At 34.1% G+C, this 23,732-nt stretch overlaps 1 protein-coding gene across 2 annotated transcripts; it reads right to left on the bottom strand.

Moving 5' to 3' along the window:
• Nucleotides 1–9,133: 9,133 nt before the first annotated feature.
• Nucleotides 9,134–22,077, bottom strand: LOC128238802 (serine-rich adhesin for platelets-like). Of its 2 annotated transcripts, none has more exons than XM_052955054.1 (7): nt 21,946–22,077; nt 19,640–19,696; nt 18,078–18,269; nt 16,863–17,099; nt 14,711–14,854; nt 12,525–12,612; nt 9,134–11,820 (listed from the first exon to the last, which is right to left on the bottom strand). In XM_052955054.1, the coding sequence occupies exons 1-7, from the start codon at nt 22,016–22,018 to the stop codon at nt 10,920–10,922; spliced, it is 1,692 nt and encodes a 563-aa protein (XP_052811014.1). In that variant the 5' UTR covers nt 22,019–22,077; the 3' UTR covers nt 9,134–10,919. The 2 variants fall into 2 exon arrangements, with proteins under 2 accessions (XP_052811014.1, XP_052811015.1); XM_052955055.1 differs by having other exon boundaries at nt 14,744–14,854.
• Nucleotides 22,078–23,732: the final 1,655 nt, after the last annotated feature.

The raw sequence follows: 23,732 nt of genomic DNA, 5'->3' as shown, positions 1-23,732 counted from the left end.
ATGGGCCATGCGGGAGATACCGTTACATTTGTGATAAATCAGCTAATTAAGCAGACAAGGCCGGGATTTCATGTAAAGCCAATTACATTTAGACGATATACGTATGATGTTGATTTATGTGTAGTTAAAACCTTAGATGTTTATTTAGAACAAAGCAGCGGCAAAAGAGGGGAAGTTAGTGATTTGGTTATTAGTGTCCAAAAACCACATAAAGGAGTTTCAACTGAAAACTATCTCCAGATGGCTAAAATCAGTACTAACCAGTGCCGGTATTGACACTAAGCAATTTAAAGGTCATAGTGTTAGGTCAGCCGCAACAAGCGCTGCTTTTGGGACAGGCACATCAATACAAACTATAATGAATGCCGCTGGTTGGTCTTCAGAATGTACATTTACCCATGACTTTGTGCTTCGGAGAATCTCAATCAAACGCTTTGAGAAAATTCATTTTTTGAACTAGAATATAAAAATCTGCGATCTTATTTTTGGCAGCAGTGTTATAGTGTTATATCACACCAAATAAGGACTTATATGTTATTTTAGTTATTTGCATGTCTACTTTTTATGAAATCTGACTATGGTTTCTCTATATCTGGTGTCCGGCGCATACTTCACCTCGTAACACCCGATAAAAGGGAGAGGTTGTCCATTTTATACTTTAGCTTAATTTTGAATTTTAGATTACATCTTGAATTTCTGAAAAAGAATCGTTGTCGCTATCGTACAAACATATATAAAATAATTTATATGCAAGGATGGATAAGCTCATATTTTATATCTTTTATTCATCACAGGCTGTATTTTCTTGTCTCAATCTATGGTTATCACTAAACAAAAATAGCTGCATATTGATGGGCTATTCTGACACATAACGATGACATTATGATACATCACGTGTCTGGGTAACATCATGTTTCGCATTCACTTTACAAAAACATAGAGCTACCTGTATTCGAGCGACATAAAAATTGCAAATGTTTCCTGTATGTTGTTCCATGCTTGTCATTCCATTTACTTACTGAATCATGATCGTATCCCAAATGTGCAGGCTCATCGAATCAGGAAAGCATAGTAAAGAGTGCAATACCCGATACAGAGAAAATATATGTCAGTGACACCATTCCTTTTCTATAGCGGTCAGGCTCCTGCATCTGATGAATATAGAGAACACATGGTTGTAGAATGTTTATCCGGTAAATGAGAAAGCGTATCTTTGCGAGCTTAAGCGAAATAAACTTCTCGGAACCAACAGTGTATTGTATTTGACTTGCTATTGCTTATTTTGATTATCTATTTTCTTCGTTTTATAGTATCATAATATATATAGAGACGTCAGTATCTTGAGATAAAAAAGATTTTGCAACTAAAAAGTTTATATGTAAGCACTAACAACACATCCATTAAACTATAACACACCTCAGATGTATTCACTCCTTAACAAGAAGACCTCAACCGCTCAAGAAAGTTCTAACCATCTTCAAACGATCTCTTTTCACCCAGCATCATTTGCAAGCAGGTCAATATCATTTCAATGTAGCATCTTGAATGCCTTCATTTTTGTGTGCAACTCAAATTGAATGATACATTTAACGTATTTGCCATTTATATTGCTAGGAAATACGTTTCAGTTTTAAGCAAATATCATTAAGGCAGCCATTTTGATATATTTGTCTTTGTCACGAAATGACGTAATATTTGTAACACTCACGCAGTTGCTGAGCTCTGTTTCAAGACTGTTTGGAATATTTACATTGATTTTCCGAAAAAGCTGCATTTGCATTGTGGCGATTGATTTACCAGAAATCACGGAAATATTATATTTACTATAAATATACATTGTCTCATACCGTATCTGTATTGTTGACATCGTGTCGTGTAAAATGAGAAGACGTTGGAAAGGCAGAGACAAATTCACAACATTAAAGATGACTTTGTTTATCTCATAACGAGAAACACACAGCCTTACAAAACTACAAAGATCGATTGCAATTAATTCAATTCAAATAGTTTCATCAATATGTGTTCGAGTTACCACATTTAAACGGTTTGCTGAGCAAGAGGTCATTAGGTGCATAAACCAGATAATCGATATCCAACATTTCAAGCCGTATCTGTGATGTTCCTGTTTGCTGTTATACGTTATATCAATAATTGGTCAGCCGACAAAATATCGAGTGTAGAGGAAGCAAATGACACGTGTCATGAGATATACTATCAAGAAAGGGGTATTATGACATAAAGGCAACGCGTATCAATGAGCAATCGCCGATATGGGAGAGACCTACCCAATACGTCAGACGATTATGAACATGACACAAATAAAGAGAAGAACAGCTATGTAAACAATGATAGGGATTTTAAAGAACACGAGAGTGGTTTTCACTTTAAAAATACTACAATATTCTACACCGGAACACTAAGCTTAACGATAGAAGTTTAATATTTTATTTGCTACACCCTATTGAAAGTGAAATCGGAGAACCAAAGATAAAGTCATGTCATAGAACTAGTACTTCTTCCTGTTTTAAAATCATAAATTATTTTCTCCTCATGTATGGCAAAAAGGCAATCGAAACATGCAGAACAGGTACTTGTGTGTATTTAATGCTGTTTTGAGTTCAATCGCATTGTAAAAATGTCATACTTAGCAAATAGGAAGATAAACATATTTCATGCTTATAATTTCTTTAAAAGAATTAAAAGCTCATTCTCAAACCACCTGTTAACTCGTTTTTTTTTCAAGTGATTATTTTAATAAAGGATAAAAGTGGATGGGGAAATGTTGTTACTTTTCATTATATGGACACGTAAGTGGTTTTAAGATGTTTAGTACAACAATGTATAATAATGTGTTTCTCAATACCAGTCGGTAAAATACGTCATATTACCAAACACGTATATGTTAATTAAGTATTTTCCTAATGATCCATACACATTTTACGTTTTTCATTACAGTTGCTGACTTCTCCAACGGATGTGGCCAAAGCGGTAAAATTTGTTTTCTAATTCGTTTATAACTGTTTAAGTAAAAGATGTAAAAGCAATTTGATAATCAAATCAAGTTTTTATCAAAATTTAACAGTTAGAATCGAGTTATCATACAACTTTAAAATCGTGTATGATTTGAACGTATTGCTTTATAGTGTATTTTCCACAGAGTTTTCATTTTATATAACTGTTTCAGCCTTCATGAATTGTCAGAGACACATATATCATGTTTATATTTTACATATTTCTAAAAAAATATTTTCGGTCATAAACGTAATTAATAAAACGTTATTTTGGCATTTCCTGAAGAAGAAAATAAATCAGTAAATTCATCAGTTTTGTATGGTCTTAAGATGTAAACTGCTACTAATATTAAACAATAAAAATGTCGAACATAATTATATACATCGAACATATAAATTGAGCAAACTGCTCGTTTGCCCTTTTCAAGACACATGTAGTTTCTATTGTGTTTTAACGGAAACATTTAACAGTCAAATTTACAACATTTTCAGGCTGTGTACTCCCGCCGGAAAAATATAATGAAACCGTCACATGCATTGAGTACAGCAAAATTACTACAGAGAAAGAAGGAAACTGCACAGTCGCTCTTTTTCAGTGCACACTTGGTTTCTATCTAAACAGCTCGAAATAGATCGCATGCAATCGTTACGAGAGATTTTGGGACGGGTCAACCTCTGAGTGTGTTGCTGGTAAATGAAGATTTTGAATTTAAGATTTATAGTTAAATGAAAACGACGTTATGTCATAAAACGTGTACTCCTTCTTATATAACAATCTACCTTGAGATAACATATCGATCGCTTTGCAGAAATTGAGACAACGGACATTACCACAAGTAAGACAACTAAGCCCAAACCGACAACTATTAACAATCAATCAGCCACTTCAGCAGCTACACATTCATTGCTACAAAAGAGTATGGGTATACGAATGAGCGGACATCAAGTGAGACACCAACATCGGCCTGCTTTCGACTACTTTACAACACTTCACGGAGGAGAATGATGCGGGCGGAGTTAAAGCATTCGCTGGTATGTTACAACCGAGTATGTTTCTGATTTTCTCTTTTTTGTGAGAAAAAGTATATAAACGAACGTTTTTTCCAATGACTCAATTGATTGAAGAGTTCATAAATTTCAGACAAACCTACTAAAGCCTGTGCAGCGGTGCTAGCCATTTCGATTGCATGTTTGGTTTTAGTGATTGTGGCTGCGACCATCGCATGCTTTTTCAAGCAATAAAGACAACTACAGGAAGCTGAAAATGGGAATCCTAACACAAGTATTTGGGAGAGAAGTGACACAAGTGTGCGAGAGTTCGCATCAGAACAAGGTTATTATAACATCGGAGAAAGAAACAATCCTGAGGGCTACTATAATATAGGAACACAGACTATAACGAACTGTTCAGCCATGATTAACACTGAATGCGCTCCCAAAACTCAAGTTCTACAAAACGTAAACAACAAGGACGTTCCAAAATATACCGCTGAGCTCAAAAATGAATCGTACTATGAGAAACTCCAACACTCACTCTGCCAGAACACTGAAACTAGTGGTGAACCATGCAGTGCTTACAACCAACTCATGTTTTAATTTCGTTGTCTTTTGATTGCTCATCAATTTATTTTGTTTATTGTTGCCTATATCTGATAGTGTGTAAATGTTTGTGTAAAAAACCTGAGTAAGTAGATGACTGTTATTTCTATTACCCGCATATTCATGAGCAGCAAATACGCCAAATATTGGTTCTTGTCATGTTTTCTATGTATTTGTTTTTATTTTCGGTCTGGGTTGCATTCGTTTTTGTTTTTTACTATCTCTTACCCATATACACAAGCCGTATCATTTAAAATTTCTACGGTTTCTAGGCCATTGCCCAGCTTTTGAAGTTTTGTCTTTGGTGATGATAGATTGCTTTGCTGTTATGTGTGTCATTGTAGTGGTATATAGAACGCGTACAAAAACACGTTAAGATGACAATCAAACAGATAGACCAATGGCAACGTATGGTTTGCTAAACGCATGAATCCAGTTATTTGTGATACCTCCATGTTGTGCTGTGACTGTGCGCGTCCCCGGTTTAATGTATGTACGTGTCTTAACAACAGGGTCTCCGTTATTGTTCTCACTACTGAGCTTGTACCTGCAGTTTGATTTTGTATTATTTTTAAACCAATAATACACATTTTACTATATATAGTAACATTTTACTATAAAAATTCTTTCCCGCAATAATGATTATCGTCTCCGCCCGTGAGATTATAACGTCACGTCAGGGCGATTATGGCATAATTGCCTGACTAAGACGAGAACGTGCACACTGACGTCATTTTCACGAAAATAAAAATGGCCGCCGTATACTTGGCAGGCAAACATTTAAACATTATTTAAAACTTTAAAGGGATTTAAATGGAACTATCGGTGCAATGATAGTGAAAATAGTTGCACCAATAATGACACCTTTTGTTTTTCAGTAACGAGTACTACCCGAAACCGTACCGGATGTTAACATTCGGTAAAGGTCATAAAGCATTGAGACAAGGAAATGTTTTGTGGAATGTTTTGTTTTACTTTATTCGCTGAGAAATGTTAATTATTCTTGCGAAATTTCTAGGCTCATTCAAGCTGAGATTCTTATAAACTGCTCCTAGGCTTGATCGACCCTAGCTGTGCTCACCTATTGAAATGAATATCATAATTAGCCGATGTAAAACAGAAATATTTGAAGAACGGAAAAATTGCAGGCCTAATCTGAAAACACGTACGAAAAGGTTTGCTATTTTGTTTTCCAATCACTCGTTATTTTTCGCAGCTAATGCCATTCAAAACCATTTTGTTATATCTCATTTTTAAGACTTTCAGACTACATGCTAATTATATGACATTTCATTTATTATTCCGCAAAATCATGTTTTAAAATCCATTTGAAATCATTGACAAATAACAAAACATATGTATTATACAGGATAATACATGGTTGACCATGGCTTTTGGTTGATAATTGCCCCCGTGAAAAAAATGCCCTCGGGTAATTATTCCTTCCACTTGGGCAATTATCAATCAAAAGCCATGGTCAACCATGTATTATTCTATAAACAACACACGACATAATGTATTTGAACTACAAACAACTTTTAATATCAAACATGCATTATAACACTCATACTCCAGTTTGCAACCTATTTATTTAGGTGATTGTATGTTAAAATAACGACCAAAATTACATACTTGAATCTTCACTTAAAGCTGCACTGTCACAGATTGAACGTTTTGACATCTGTTTTATTTTTTGTCTTCGAACAAGCCATTTTTGTGAAGATCCAAGGAAACCAGTTATATAAGACAGCTGGAAAAAAAATCGCATATTTTTATATTTAAGTTAAAAAAATGATATTTTATGCATTTTTCTTAAACCGTTAGTAACGGTTTAAGCCATAACACATTAATTTTCGAACGGAAATATGAAAATCTACGATCTGTTTTTTGTCAGCAATCTTAAATCATTGGTTTGTAGATATTTACGCAAAAAAATGCTCTTTCCTAGACAAAAAAATTAAAAAAGGTGTAAAAGTGCTATATCTGTGGGAGTGCAGTTTTTAAAGCTAAAACAAATAATATTTCATTTTAATATCTGCAATGCATGAACGCCTGTTTAAAACGCGAGGTATAAATAACTGACATTTGAGACAGCGGTTCACCCTCATTCGAAAATTTCATAAAGGCATTCAATGGTCACGAGTGCGAAACAGTGGCTCCAGCTCTTTTAGGAGCTGTGTATAAAAAGAGCCAATGCCACTTCCGAGCTAGAGCAAAAGAACGGATATCATCGTAAAACCTAAGAATGACTCGTTATTTTTACCTAATATCACAATTATGAGGGCTTATTTGAGAAATCGGCGAATGCAGTGCCATATAAATATGTTTAATCATTACACGTATTTCGGTTATTTTGTAAACTTATTAATTATGGAGTTATAAAACCGATTCTCCCATCAAACACATGCATGTTTACAAACGAAAGTAGAACATTTTCAACAATTTTCAGCCGAATTTCACTCAATAAGCTTACATTTAAGATACAACCAGTATTATCGAGTGCTTTTATTTTGTCGGGAATCATGTTATACTCTTTTTCTGAGTTGAGCTGGAACCAAAAGCCAGGGTGCTGGAGCCAAAGCGTGAACAATAAGTTTACAAAATAACCGAAATACGTGTGAAGATTAAACATATTTATATGGCACTGCATTCGCCGATTACTCAAATAAGCCCTCATAATTGTGATATTAGATAAAATTAAGAGCCATACTTACGTTTCATGATGATATCCGTTCTTTTGCTCTAGCTCGGAAGTGTCATTGGCTCTTTTTCATATACAGCTCCTAAAAGAGCTGGAGCCACTGTTCGCACTCGTGATGGTGGACAGCTACAAATTCGGTTCTCCCTCATTCCAATTTCATAAAGGCGGACAATGGTGGACAGTCGTTTCGCAAATGTTTACGTGGAAATACTTCTTATTTAGTTGATCACCACACTATGAGCTACGCATTATTGTACTTAAATGATGTCAAAGTGAGTTACCTCCCTTACATCGTTTTTTTTATTAAATTGAATGTTTACAAAATGCTTAACGGTACCGTCTTTGACAGAGGAGGAATCACGTGTCTAAAGAGGTTCTCACATGGGTCACCACGGGTCACAACCGATGTAAACAAACAAATAAGTGACGCTTATTTTTAAATAGATTTTTTGAATGAAAAGATATGAAAACATTTATACGCCTATAAAAGACAACGATATCGTCTGCTTCTTCACGTGTGAACTATCTTAGATTTGCTTGTATTTTAATAATGCAATCCTCAATCCCAAATTTCAGCGTTGCATCATTTTACAAAATTGCGTCAAGTAGAAATTTTGGCCAAGAATTGCATCTTTAAAATATACATTTGCTGATAAAAGATTATTCGAAGGTCAATTCCCATTGAGCCCTCAATTTTACTAGGAAATTACATACTCATAATATCTCCATAGTTAATTGGTCAATTGTCTTCAAATGTTTAGGATGTCATGGTTCGAGCTTCTGACATTCATTTTCAAAATTTGTCACAATTTCAAAGTTTTGCTTCAATAATATTTGAAAAAATAAACATTTCCAAAACTCATTCAACGTCTGTTGCGTCATTTTTTTTTCTTCTTATGGATCTACTGTCTGATTCCCTTAACGGTTCTGGAACACGTGTGTATATTGAATATTGCAAAACAAGCTATTTTGATTCGATATTGTGATTTTTTTCTTCTGACCTCAATATGAGGGCTCACGCACGACGTACGTATGTGCCTTATGGGTTATGTTCTATCTCGAGATTTTCGTTATTGCTGTTCTTCTGTACCATTGTGTGGTAAACCATGGATTTGAGAATACTGTATATTAGTTGTTTCGTGTTTGAGTTTACATCCGTTTTCGTCTCGTACAGTTTGAATTATTGGTCGTCGTTTCCTATTTTCGGACAATTAATTGGTAGTGGAACAAGGTGGCATTGATATTGCCATGTTGTTGTAACGTCGGTTTCGCCAGCGTTTGTTTTATAATGTTGATGGCCAAATGATCGTCAGTGTTGTCAAATGCGCACCATTTGGTTTTGCCTCATATGAATCATTTCCTCTTATTGTATGTGAGAAGGTGTTATCAAACGTCGCCTTATTTAAATTGGGGAGTGAATTAAAGTTGTCACTATTATGCAGTGAATGTTTACCCCAGAGATCGTTTTCATGTTCGTGTTTACGTTGCACTGGTTCTGGAAAAGTATAATAAACATCATTGCCTGTCTCATTTCAAATATTTGATCTTGTTGTGTTCTGTTCGATAAGAAAAATGAGGTTCTTCCTGTGCTCCGTTCTCTTGACCCGCTATAGCGCGTATAGCGGCCACGCACAACCATTAGTATTTAGCCTTGCTTGTGAACACTATTTATAGCATGTAAATCTTTGTTTTGTGTTTAACTTCGCGCGGGCAGACTCGTATAAACTCAAAAACAAGTATTGTCTTTATGAGCACTAATTTCTTTCGGAACGATATTTATAATTTAAACAACCCAAATGGTTTTCATGTTGTTGTACACGTATTTATTTATCGAACTTACAAATGTTTAAATTTAAATTTACACAGGGCAGCGGAATATAATATTAAAACTTGTTAGGTGAATAAAACACTACAATGCTAATCAATCGACAAACGTTCAAACAGAACAATGTGCTTATATCAAACGTGTGAACCCTTTCCCCTAAGGCTAAACATATAATCTACATATTATAAAATACTAAGCAAATTCACAAAATGGCAGTTACAGAAGAAGCTCATCATGCTTAACGATATATATAACATAGCTGTGATATATAACAGAACGGTAACAATACACAACACAAATCCATTCTTATTTGTAAAAAAAAGATGTACAACAGAGACAAATAAGCAGAAACTGTACGTCTAAAATGGTAACATATGCACAAACTGCGTATTCAAAAACATTGTGTTCGGGTAAATTTTACCACAAAAGTACACACGCAAAAATAGTAAGAAAATGTATGTTCACATTGTCAACAGCTACTCATCGATTTAAAACATGATGTAAGTAGATGGACGTTAGTAGTTATTTTGACTGTGTTTTGATGTCTAGCGTTTTGTCTTGCGTTAAAAGACTTTAGGTTTGTTGGTAAACCTGTGGAGCAGACTTTGTAGAATCCAAATTGTCTGTTAGTAATCTATAAAGCGATTTGAAAAGAATACACTGCTGTGAAATTTTCAACATTTTTGTATTCTGTTTATACACATTTTACGGTAATAAACAATTTATTTACTTACTAAAACAGAACATTTATAACATGAAGTTAACATTTAAATGAATTTAATTGAATCGTTGATGTATTTCATATAAACCCTCGATGCTATAACAGAGTCTTATTACGTCGTATTTTAGTAAAAATGGGTTACAAAGTGTAAAAGTTCGTTTGAAGGACCAAAACATCAATGTTTAAAGCAATCATTTTCAATTAGTTTTGGGGTTCAATTATAGCAAGATTAATACATATATCCGTTGCAACATTTGAAGGTGTAATAAGGAGTTGAGCAACTTTAATGGAATAAGATTTTATCCGATTTTCAATAAATAGATTTATACTTTTACGGTAATTCCGTTATACACAATTATTATGTTTTTGTGTCAAAATAGTCAGGACTACGCGATCAACAATAAATTACAGCTTTGTGGTGATTGAATGTATTTTGAGAAAGATGATTGCATTTTTGTAACCAGGAAATGAATTTTATCCACTATTTTGCATTATTTTATTGAATATATTTTTTATGTGAAAAAATATCATTGAGAATCCGCAAGACATTGTTGATTGGGTAGTCTGAAGCTTTTTGAACCAAAATCTGATAATATTTTCTTTCGTAAAATTTGCTCAACTCCTTATTACCCAAACATATGTTGCAAAGGATGTTTGTTCTACTCCTGAAAAAGTTGTTCGTCAGAACTTCGTTAATCATGAACTTTTCAAACAGTTTAATTTGTGGCCTTCCCCACCCACTTTTGCATTGTGGAATACGCTTAATCTCTCATTCTCGTATATAAACATTCCGATTTCTTTCCTTTTCTGTACAATTTCCTAAAACAATAGCAAGTCGTTAACATGTGCATGTAATAGATACAATTTTAAACACGTACACATTGGACAAAGCATAAATTTGACAAATTTACGGTATTCAAGATAATGTACACATTAGCTCAAGAGACGTAACAGTCTAGTTTCACGGGTGATATAGCACATTTGTTGAGACGCTAAGTGTCTTTGTTGTTTTGGACACACGTTAAGTAGTGATCTGCTCAAACCTTCGTTTGTATTGCACTGTTATAGCTCAGTTGTAGGTTCAATAACAGAGTACTCATGCGATAGATCTGTCGGAGAGTCCACAACCTTGAATTCGGAATGGTCTTTCTCTGGGGTTGCTACTAAAGCATAGTCGTATGGTGCTTGTTTAGGACTTTGGTAAGCATTCGGCACCAGAACAAAATAAGTGTGACCTTCATCTTTGCGGTCATCCTTGGCCATCGTAGAACTATTGTAGGCTTGGGCGTCACCATTTCCCTTTTCTTTCGCAGCGAGCTTTCTTACTTTATTTACCTGATCGTACTCAACATTTGACGTAGTTGGTTTCTGCAAACCAGCCAGTTGTTCGTTGGCGACTGATTTCTGTGCTTTCAATCCAGTTTGATTAATGTGAGAATAGTTATCATCCTGATCGTCTTTGACTTCTTTTGGACGAAAAGAATTAAGCTGTGTATGGTTGTATGTGTCGTCACACGTTCTTTCCTTTTTGCCTATAATTTTGCTCGAACAAGAACCTCTCAAGTGGTTATAGGTTGTATCTGTGTCTTCGGGTTCCAATGCTCTAGCAGGTTTGGCATTGGTCATGTGAGAGTAGGTAATGTCAAACAACGCATCTTTAGAGTGTGTAATGTGTGAATATGTCACATCAACTGGTGCCAGTCCCTTCAACACATTGTAAGTGTTTTCCGGAGGTTGACTTACAGTTGGACAGTGCACTCGCAGTGTATGATATTCACCATCCATCATTTCATCTTCCAATGTCACGTCGTGCTTTCCAAATCCACTGTCCATTGAGCCATCGGAAACACTTTCTGCAGATTCTGTTTCATGAGCATCATATCCTGGATTTGAATGAGCATTACTGCCAAAATCACGCGAGGTCCTTCCACCACATGTTATGTCCTTGCAATAATTCTTTCTTCTGAAAGTATGCAAGATTGTTAAAGAAAAACGGATCACTCAACATCAATACCTGTAATCGGTAATACAGATGTATGTCAAAATAACTGCCACTTATTGTACTTATTGGCTTAAATATTTTTCGACAATGTTAATCTGATTCTTACCCTTTTACATGATAATTTAATTAAACTGTGATTACGGCGAGGATATTAGTTTCCGTGAGCAATTTGTTAATTCGCAGTCACATTCAAGACAAGTTTTGTCTATATCCAAATTGGTTTAACAATCATGTACCCAGTGTTGACAATCAGTTTAAAGGCAATTCATTTTGTATATTCACCTCTGACTAAGTGGTGAACCTGCAGGAGAACTAATATTTTTCCAGAAAAAAATATCGATTCGAATCCCGGCACAGCAAAACTTTTTTCTTTTAATGCTAAAATAGTTTTGTTTGTTTTGTAATTATTGTTGAAATAAGGGAATATATATGGACATACATGATGTCAGTCGGATCATAAATAGTATATGTGATTCTAAACACACACCTGGATGACGTAGTCAAAAAAAGTCTCCAATAATATTTATTAAATTAACTTTGGGATAAATAAGAAGCAACGCAACTTAAACATACTTACACAAAATTTAACTAATAAACAGCGTATGCATATCTATAATAAAAACTATATACAATCGTTCCTTTCAAACCAAGAAAGCCTACTTTACCTTAATACAATCAAAATCACGACAACGGTTATAGTTATCAGAAGAACACCAACAGTAACACCAACAATTCCAGATATGGGAAGAACTTCTGAAATATAATATGCAAAAATGGTAAATCGCATTTTCTTTGATAATCTAATAATTATGATAAAATAAGAAAATTAAAAAAAGAAACATATTATTTTCTCCATCAGTTATGGCAATATTATACCTGAAGTCGAAATGAAAGAATAGCGTGGAAAATATAAATGATTTTGTACATCGTGAATATTGCGAACGTTGTCAATAGTGTAATCACTTATGCCACCAGTGTCCATCTCAGAACATATCCGTGATAACATCTTGGATGGCCCGAGATACAAGAGGTGAAATGGAGGGCTGAAAGCGTTGAAAGGCTGTAGGTGTGATAAGCGTGATTCTACTTAGTTACTATAATTACAATAAAACGAATCTAAAAAATATTATGAGTGGCCTCAAACTGTAACCGATAAGTGCCTGACATTACCAAAGAATAGGTAATGTTAATTGATGAGTTTTTAATACTATAAGCTAGTTTCAACAGTAACTGATAAAGCTATGTTTTAAAAAATATGAACATTGCTTTCATCTTGCAAGTTTATTGCTAGTGTAAAGTTAATCAAAGAAACCCGATATTGGCGATATGAACGCGTTCTGTTGTATGGGAAGTAAGAGTCTTTAAGACACACATTTCCATTTTCTTCGAAATCTTCAATTCCTCTCGGTTCCTCATAAAGATTTATTAAAGATCCTCCGGCTTCCTTTTAAAATCACATTAACGTTGCAATTTCATGAACAACTTAAAATAAAATAAAAGGGTCTTTTAAAACTCGCACTATTTTAACCCGCATAACACCATACTTCCCATTGTGTAACCTCGGCGCATGAATTATTTTAACATGTATTGTAATAAAATAGATCTGACGATACCTTATTTCGATTTGCGGCCTGCGGCCTACAGCCTAAAATCGAATAGTTCGAGTGAATTCACTGTGGATGGCCATTATGTTGTTGACTCGACAGTGGAAACCCACATTTTTTTCGCGAGTTGGCTACGGGTTGAAGCGAAAGTGATATGGTAGGCTACGGTTAAACTGGCGCAAGTAAAAACGGTAAACTTAGTTTATCATTTTGATGTTGATATCATGTAAAGACACATTTTCTTTTTTAATTTGGTTGAAATGTATATTGAAACTGGACATGTATGAAAGTAATAACAGCAAGCAGGGTAATACCGCGCAGGTCTATGGTATTTACTCGATTAACGAAAGGTAATGGTGAATACCGTAAATGTCCCGAAGTTGTAATTTTGCGATGGTCATAAAATGTCTTGAATGTCGCGAATATTGTGAATGTCTCTTGGATGAAGTTATCGAAAATATGATGCCAAATACTATGTGTTAAGAAGTATTTAATACCTTTTTTATACATTTCTTTCCATTTAACATTGTATTTTACTTATTGCTAATAGACGTTTCGCCTTCCTTTGGTTTAAACCTATTTTATTATTGAAAGAAACACATAAAGTATGCAAAGTCATCTATATAGCATCAAAATATAGGATTTTGCTGGAAGATGGTAAACAACTTATGAACGCACTTTCCTTCTAATGCATTACTATAACCGCTTTTAGATAACCAACCGTATTAAATTAGTCTCAACCCTCGACAAACCCGCGATTAATTAGCGGTAACACTAATCCAGTAAACTAGAGCTTAAGCGCATGCGCAGTGAACAAAAAAACTCGTGGTATTCGTCATTGAACTCTTAAATCCTGTGAACGTCGCAAATAATGTTAATGTCGCCAATGCTGTGAACGTCGCAAATGTTGCGAATAAAGTGAAGGTAATGGATGTTGTAAATGCTACAAATGTCTCGACTGTTGTGAATATCCCTAATTTTATAAATGTTGGACATGTTATAAATATTGAAAAATGTAACAGATGTTGCCAATGCTACGCATTTACGTTTGCGACAATCGTGACATTTGCGACATTTATAACAGTCGTTTACTTCTATGAACATTTTCAGGATATCAATGTGGGTAAGCCGAGTAACTAGAATTTCAAACCGAACACGTCGAGGAAGACCACTGGCACCTCGACAGTTGAAACACGACGATTATGAAACAAATAAATAAAGTGCTAAGTTTATTTTTAATTGCTTGCCTGACTTGTCATTTGAAACAACAGCCTCTGTACCGTACGCATTGTTGGATGTAGACGTGGAAGCCTGGCTAGTGTCGATTATTGATGTGGAATCAGTCGATAGCGTTGTATATGTGAAATTCGTCATCCTAGGTGTTTGTGATGCTTATTGCGGTATGAAAAACAAGTTGAAATTTGAAATAAAGGAAACATTTGTATTAGCTTCGTATTGATGAAATAAATAATTGTTAAACCTAATACACAAATACACGAATTCGCCTTTATGTTAACGTTTAAAAGAAAACGTAATACAGTGTATTGGAGATCAACAAATATCGTCTGTGTGTATGAGCTATCTGAATGATCTTACTTTGTATTGCAACCACCACGATACAATCTGTGTAACCCTTAGGCCACAACAAATTGATCATTTGTTCTACGGATTTTGCCAAAAAAAGTAGGAGCGAGCGAGCGAAAAAAAAAATACTTTTTTTAAATTTAAGGCATTTCAGAGGCGAGCGCAAAGCGAAAAATTAAAAAAATAAAACAAAAGTTTATTTCTTACCAAATTTATCATACAATTATGTCAAGAAATGCTTTTTAATTGCAAACATAGGTTCTCAGTTATAAATGAAAAGGTTTTGATTGTATCACATGAAAATCTGTCTCAATATTTAACAAATGGCAATAAGATCCAGTGCTATACTATTAACTTCAATTTAAACGTGGATATATTGTAAAGACACCATTCCTCATAGTAACGTGTAATTTAGACTTGCCAGAGTAATTCAACATTTGAGCATTTCCAAATATTTGTTCAGGTCTAAATTTGAACCTCTTAAAGCACATGATAAGGTTGTAGTGACTTTGACTTTGCAGAAGATCGAACATGTAAATGTAACACAGAGAACATTTAAAAAAAAAGACATTGTGGATTAAATTGCGGGACCTCATAATTAAAGCAGCAGCAAACAAATCTGCAAATGTTGCACCGGTCATTATATAAGAGCAGGTGGTGGATTAAAGACGTTTTCCTTTCAAGACCTCGCCTTTGCCATGAACCTGCGGGGTAAAGGTCCGTGCCTTAAAAAAATATCATGACGGCCTCCATAGCTTTAATGCCCGTAAGAAACAGGCCACTTTAATCACAGGCCACTTTACTGGACTTTCAGTCCAGCAAACCCCGGGTCATTCAACGCATTCACCCGGCTAACCCTGGTATACCCCCGGACCCTGGATGGGGGAGGGGGAATATTTTTAAAACATTTACAAGTCCTACTATTTATATCTGTTTATAACAATGAGTATATGAAAACTGAGAAATGCATTTTAGAATATAAAAAATACTCACGAAAACATGTTCAATTGTTGTAAGTCGTGTGTCCGTGTATTTTAATTTAAGTTTTGCACTCAAAATCTGATTTAGTTATTATTTAACACTAAATTTTGAGTACAAAACAATGAATTACTAAAACACACATAAATAATTATTGCCTTCGGCGCTGTGAAACTGTTGTTGTTTACTGATGACTATTATTTATTGACTATGACACTGATTTTCATTAAAAACTTGATTTTACATTACGAAAACTGAAAGTAATTTTATATAATACCGGAAATAAATAACAACGGTGCGTCCTGCAAAACATTCCCGACAAAAAAGACTGTCAACAAATATCGACTGTTTTGCGGATACCCGGACCTGATTTTGTCCTGACACGTGGAAATTTTGCTCGCAAAGAATGTAAAGCATGGAAATACCTTCAAAAAAAGGCGAGGTCGACGTTGCAGGTTTAAATTCTATGTAAAAGAACTTCAGAAAGTAGAGGAAATTCAGAAGCAAACAAAAAAAAATATGCGCGGCCAAAAAGTATGTGCGGGCGCAAAAAAAAAAGTTTTTTTTTTTTTTTCGTTTTTCGAATTTTAGGTGTGGCAAATCCGACGAACAAATGATCAATTTGTTGTGGCCTTATAGGGAAGAAATGGAATGAAATGGTGATTAAAAGTTAAAATCACTCCTAAAGTGTTCATCGTTTATGTCCATTCTTAACTCATTTTCAAACGAAAAATTATTGCTCCAATGAATGCCTGTCGTCACGATGTCAAAGATTTTTGGGATTTTTTTAAATGTTTCATTTATAGTCTAAACAGCTGAAATGAATGGTTGACTTACTTGTAGTTGTTCTCGTCGTATTAGTTTCAGATAATCCAGTTGTTTGATTTTTCGATGTTGACATCGTTGTTGTGGTAGTTGATGTAGTTGGTTTGGTAGTTGTTGTGGATGGTGTGGTACTTATGGTAGCTGAAGTGGTAATTGGTGTGGTTGCTGGGGTTGTTGTGGTAGTTGGTGTGGTTGTTGTGGTAGTTAGTGTGGTTGGTGTGGTTTTTGTTGATGTTGATGGAGGTTGAGCTGGAATGCAATTAAACGTATTTTTAATTTAGCGTGTTTATTAAATAAAGCAGATATTTTAATAGGCATGCAGGTCTAAACAATTTATTTTTAATACAATTAGCTTGTTGGAACAGAAATTGATAAACCGATAAGAACTAGAATATATGAACATTGCTTTCATCTCACATTTGTATTGCTCGTGCGAAATTAATTAATGAAACAGGGTACAGGATGAGGACGTTTTGACTATTTCTAGTAGGTGAAGTAAGGCTTTTAGTTAACACATTTCCATTTATCTATTCCTCTCGGTTTCTCACCAAGATTTATTTAAGATTCTTCGGCTTGTTTTTAAAACCCCATTAACGTTAACGTATTTAAATAAATTAGTCTTTTATTTGTTTCACTATTTTAAACCGCATAACACCTTGGTCCTTTTTTGTAACCTCGGCGGATAAATTATTGTATTGTAATGTCAAAAAGTAGATCTAGCGATATGCGGTTATAACAACATCCGGTATGAGTTTGCAAATCCGGTTTATTTGCAAATTAATTTTTATTTTATTTTTATTTGAGACATCAAATTTAAAAGTGGCACAAGGTAAATTCAGTCAAATCCCAGAAATGTTTAAGAAGTATGAACATTTTAATTACATTACTGATTTCTCCCGTTGGCCAATAAATGGGTTTAAGTGATCACACGGGAGTTTGCCAACGTCTAATTGAAGATTTTTCCAAGTGAGCCGAATTTTTTGGGAAAGTTATATAAAAAATAATCAAATATTTGATTTAGAACAGAAGATAGAATTTCTAAGTTTTCAGTACTAAATTATGTCATTATGCGGTGAACTGCCGAAAAACAGCCGAGCCTCTGCGTACCTTCAAGCTATCTTGTTTATTTATTCAATAATTAATTTTTAAAAGCATGACCCTTTCTCAAACCCGTACCTTAATATTCTTGTTAATACAACTATTTATAAACGGCAATAAAGATCATACCACATTGCAATTGAATTCCATCCCAAGAAGCAGATTTCTGTCCGGCTGTACAAGTTCGCCGGCTGCTTAACGATTTGTTTCCGTAACAAACGGAATCTGCATTTGTGCCGATCAGATACACGTACTTGTTGTCATATATCGCATCCATATCGTAAGTTGTTTCTGCATAATCTATTTCAAATTTACCACATTCTGAAAAAGACAAAATTACTTTTTAGAGAACAAACGTGTTTTCTGTACATAGAATGCTGAATTCAGCTGATTGGAATGACATGGATTGAGGTAACGGAGACGTACCAAAATAAGGTCAAGAAATTAATAATATCTTTGTATATTTAAAAACAAACGATATTAATGATGGAACATCAGAAACAAAACTTGTGAAATGACTGGTACACCAATAGGACAAACATGTACATAATGGATCCCTGTATATGACAGTTTGCAATTGAACACACAGTAAGTTGATATTACTTTCTGTTTGAACCAACGACTTAATTAATTTGAGATTTAAATTTTTCAGATATTAAAAGATAAGTTAAGATAATGTAGAACAACTTCTGTTTTTAAGTATCACGGTTGTGGGCTTCGATTCCCTGACAAAGAGGCGTTTGAGGCGTTCAGTTCTAATTATATAGAGGCGTTTGAGGCGTTCAGTTCTAATCATATAGAGGCGTTTGAGGCGTTCAGATCCCTTTAAGTATCACGTTTGTGGACATCGATTCACTGACAAAGAGGCGTTTGAAGCATTCTCTTGTTATATAATGCTATAACGTGAGGAACTGAACCGTGTTCTTAAAGGCCTAGTTGAATGTTGAAAATGATTAACCCCTCCTGTGCATTTCCTGTTTATGGCACTGGTGTCACAGTAGGGTCCATTTTTCTGTGTATCTTTTTTGGCTCAGGACCATTTAGGGTTGACACTTTTAGATTAGAAAATCTCATTGTCTCACTAATACATATAAACAATATGCAACGCAGTTGCAATTATTAATTAAACCGAATGGAAATGAATAATAATCAAATAAGAGTGACAAGTTTTTAAATAGTTATTTAACATATATATTTTAAATGGGGGATCACCTTTGTTAAATCCGAATTGTGAAGCATCCTGGTGAAATCATATTAATGGGCTTTAATATATAACATTTCCCTTAGTGTTTTTCTAAGGCATTCTAATAATAATAATATTCGAAAAACAAAACAAAAGCAACAACTAAAAGACAGGATGTATTGTCCATTTATATAACAAAACCTCCAAAACTACACAGCAGGATACTCAGATCGGAGATTTGATAGGCAAACAAGGCGATAAAGATTAAGATCAGTACACAGAAGTTATGTACTGTACACGGGTTGGGGGGGGGGGGGGTACTTCAAGAAGGCTTAAACTTGGCCTTAAACATGTCGAGGCTCACGTATATTATAAGATAAGAATAAGTTAATGCTTTATAAATAACTTAAGATTTGATACTCGTTCTATATTGTAGGTGATTATTTACGCCTTAAATGCCTAAAGCATGTAGAGGCAAAGCCTTCAATCATATCCAAAAAATACTTACGACACTCTGAATTGACATAAAATCTCTCATTGTTACAATTATCAGCAACTGCTCTACCTAAAAACAGAAAATATCATAACATTATTATTAAATATGGTATATAACTTACGATACGCTCATATGCCGATAGAAGTGGAAATTCTTTCGACTTTCATTAAGTGCCACAATTTTAAAGGTCATTTATTTCATTTCCTCTTATTTATTTAGCAGAAAGGAGATTTGTTTATAAATGTTTATAATGTGTCAACCCACGGTACCTTGCGCCGTAAATGCTTTACAAGTACTAAGTGACGTATTAACAGTACATTTTAAACTCAGACTTTGTTTAAATAAACAATTAAAATGCATATAACATGACAATTAATTAATTTACGAAAACTGTCAATTTCTTTATTTTTATATGCAAGGGTACAAAAAATGGCTTGAATCCAAAAAACACCAACAAGTGAATAAAAGCATTGTGAGTATAACAGTTAGTCACTATGTCTAATTTGTAAATACAAAAAAGGGGCTAATTAATAAAATGGAGAGTATTTATAAAATTGATTGAATGATTTAAAATACACGTTCTGAATGTACAATTAGGTACGGAAATTTGTTCGGATCAGTATACGTATTTCGGATATTATTAAAAGCTATTTATATATTGAAGAAAGCGACTTATCAAGTGAAAACGTTTTAGGTGGTCGTTCTTATTTGTTAAGAATCAAATGAATGCTGATTATGTTTCGTAGATTAATTGGTTTATTTTGCCCAATAAGAACATATTTCTGAAAAAATATGTACTTCCTTTAAATACACCATTTCTCTTAACTAGCTAACAGCACAACAACTAACTGCAAAATCGTGTAAAAAATGGAGAACGTAATAACTGTCGGACGTTGATAACTGGTACATTCATGTGACCGTACACCACAACTTAGTATACTAGTATATCATACCATATTCCAATAGTTGAACAATTTAAGTATGTATGATCATACTTATAAACATATTGAGTTTTTGGAAAAAAAAACACAGTATGAGTCATTTATTATAAAACCTCAAATTCATTTCCAGTGACCAATGTCTCCTATTATACTAAATCATATCATGATAAATCGGAAAGGAATGTCAACATTACAGCATTCATGTCCAATAATGTAAAATACATTTTGATCCATCCGGTCAAATGGTCCGAAGCTGAGTGACATTTTAACGTCGAAATATATCCGTCAAAACATCGTGACTACTCGACAATACCTTGATTGAATGTACATCATTCTCTTCTTATTCATTAATTAAACACACAAATATATCTAAACGCATGCATCTTAATACTAAGTGTTTTATTTTAGGAATGAATTGCGGGATTGATGTCATCTTTGGGGTATAAATGCACGAGGGCTGGTTAAAGTAAGTGGTGTCCGAAGTATCAGAGTACGTCACAATAACGCGGGAAACTTTTCATCACAAGAAACACTTTTTGACGTTAAATCTAAACGTAAATGACAAAATAAATATATAACAAATCGTTAATACAGACTTTCCAACTTGATGAAAATGTTGTTCGTGGCCTGCTGACAAAAACATAACAAGATGAACAATTTCCAATTTATATTAAACGCGATGGATTCGCAATCCGAACATGTCCTCTGTTCCAGATGATAGATTTATAAAAGTATTTTTATCAAAATTGTAGTCCTTTCTTCGAATGACACTCATTTTCATCATAAAATTCAATTTCATTTTCCATGTTTTTATTTCCTTATACATTTAAAGCTCGTAGATTCTAGCTCTAATTGAAATAGTATGATTACACAAAAATATGACATCATGGTGGCAATGAATGCTACCATTGTTATTATACAGCTTATACCAAGAAACAGTATGAGTATAATAAGGATCAAATCAACAGTAGGTGTAAAGCATGGTATCCGGTTCAATATACTCTACTTGATTTGATAAGCACATTAAAGGCAACCTGCATTAAATATGTAGATACTCGCAAACATACCTACCTGTTGTTTCACTTAACATAGTAAAGATGTTTGAGAAAATGCATTGATTGTAAATGATTATTGTACATTAAGTTCGGTGCGCATTTTATAACAGTAGCCCGTAACTAATATGGCCCTGATGTTTTATAAACTTCTGAACAAATGTGTATGCGAATCTCACAGCAATACCTGAAGCAGTTAGCTTCCGTGAAGGTTATGTTACTTTCTGTTTGTCTAATTTTATCAACCTTAAGAAATAACTCAAAAGAGTAACAACAAGTAACAAAATGAAAAGTTGACCATGCAATAAATGTGAGTGGAACTTACCTTTGTATGAACTGAAATATATATTATACACAATTAAAACTACTAATCTCCTCGCAGTCACCATATTTTCCATAATGTTTGTCTATAATTTCACAATATATTCAACAAGGAAATTTAAAAACCTGATATGCTCATACCCGATCGTCTATGCATGTAAATCACGCGTCTATTCTGCTTAATGTTTAAGCGTTTTGTGTCATCGGTTATGTATATTTATGACATTTAATAAAGCAGGTGGTTTATAAACGAAAAATACCTTGTAAAAAGACAAATACAAAAACATTTTTTTTAGAAATAAAGGCTTATAAAGGTTTAGCAAATTTGTTGGAATGAAATGGTTTTAAAACAGAAAATGCACAGTAGAGTGTCTTAATTTTAAACACATTCTTATACATCATACAGTTTAACATAATGGTGGCGGATCCAGGATTTCACATTAGACGGGTCGTAACTTTGGGCCGTAACTTTTGCACTTGCGTTCCTCCCTCAGAACCGAAATTTATTTCGTTGAAAGCGTCGGCACGGGAATTTTGGGAACCCCCCAAGAAATTTTAACATTTTTTCCCTCCTATATTGACATAAAAAGTAAAACTTGGACGGTTTAAAGGGGACAGCGCGCTGGTAGTGATACATGTCCATGTTTACACAAGTAATTTAATGTATTGTGAGTATAAGTGAAGATCGATGAAGGATTATTCTAGTCGATGTTACAACAACAGCATCATCACCGTTAGTCACATGAGTCAAAATAATAATAAGACCACTGTCATGTTTTAATCAGTCCTGCTCTTTTTGCATCGTCCTTCTAATTGTTTCTTTGTTAAAATTGTACTTTACTTACAGGAAAATATTTGGATATAACACTGCAAGACACGTTTTTCAAGTAAAAATATATCTTTGTTTGCGCTTATGAGGTAGTGGCATGCCTACTTAAACAGGGGATGTAAGGTTCGAAGCTTACTGCACACTGTTTTATTTTCATGTTTTTCTATGACTCTTGTTACCCTTATATGTATAATATTAATATGTTTCATATTTTCTTACCTATTTATGTATTGTAAACCTTTCAAACATGTTCCAAATATTCCATTACGAAAAACTGTAGCTAATGGGCCTCGAAATGAAACACCGTGAAACGCACTTTCGTGCAAAAGCAATAAAACTTAAAACCGCGAAGTACAGCTCAAAAAATAATTGCTTGATACTAATGCGGTTTTACGACATTTAGATCTGGATTACATCTTCCATTAGTGTTTAAAAGTTTTAAGTTTTTAATTTCTTATCGCTTATTCCCTCTTAAGTGGGGTGTGATGTTATGGCTCGATGGAAATGACGTCATACACAATATTGTTTAACTTTTTGATCTCGTACCTGTACACATTTAAATTGTTACGTAGGGATGACGTTTTTTTTTTGTCAGGATTTTAATATATTTAGTTAAAGCTCTGCGTAAGTTGCTTGAAGTTTTGTTACTGTGTACGCGCACAATAACATTTCCATTTTCTTGATTCTGCCCATGTTGATTTATATTGTTATCGTTATGGATTCCTCTAGTAGCGGGTCTTAACTTGTATAGATCTATCTATTATAATGGGACATTGCGGTAATAAGCACTAAGCTTAATCAAAGCACTGAAAGTGCTGATGAACGGTGCCATCTTTCGGTCTGCTGTATAGAACTTATTAACACAGGTGGTCATCGGAGCCCAATCTTGAATTTAGGGGCATGAATTGAACATTCTTAGTTGAGGACAATTAGACAATGCTTCAAACCAAATATCTAAGATT

The sequence above is a fragment of the Mya arenaria genome, chromosome 6 (assembly GCF_026914265.1).
Source record: "Mya arenaria isolate MELC-2E11 chromosome 6, ASM2691426v1".
Taxonomy (NCBI): domain Eukaryota; kingdom Metazoa; phylum Mollusca; class Bivalvia; order Myida; family Myidae; genus Mya; species Mya arenaria.
Note: the sequence above shows the minus strand (reverse complement) of the source record. Positions and strands in the feature narration are given on the sequence as shown.

What these genes read in the sequence shown, in the direction of transcription:
- LOC128238802 (XM_052955054.1), bottom strand. Translation starts at nt 22,018, where the DNA reads ATGGAAAATATGGTGACTGCGAGGAGATTAGTAGTTTTAATTGTGTAT. An exon ending in TTATGTCAATTCAGAGTGTC is followed by an intron (nt 18,270 to 19,639) that starts GTAAGTATTTTT and finishes TGTCTTTTTCAG; the next exon opens with AATGTGGTAAATTTGAAATA. An exon ending in TGGAATTCAATTGCAATGTG is followed by an intron (nt 17,100 to 18,077) that starts GTATGATCTTTA and finishes ATTGCATTCCAG; the next exon opens with CTCAACCTCCATCAACATCA.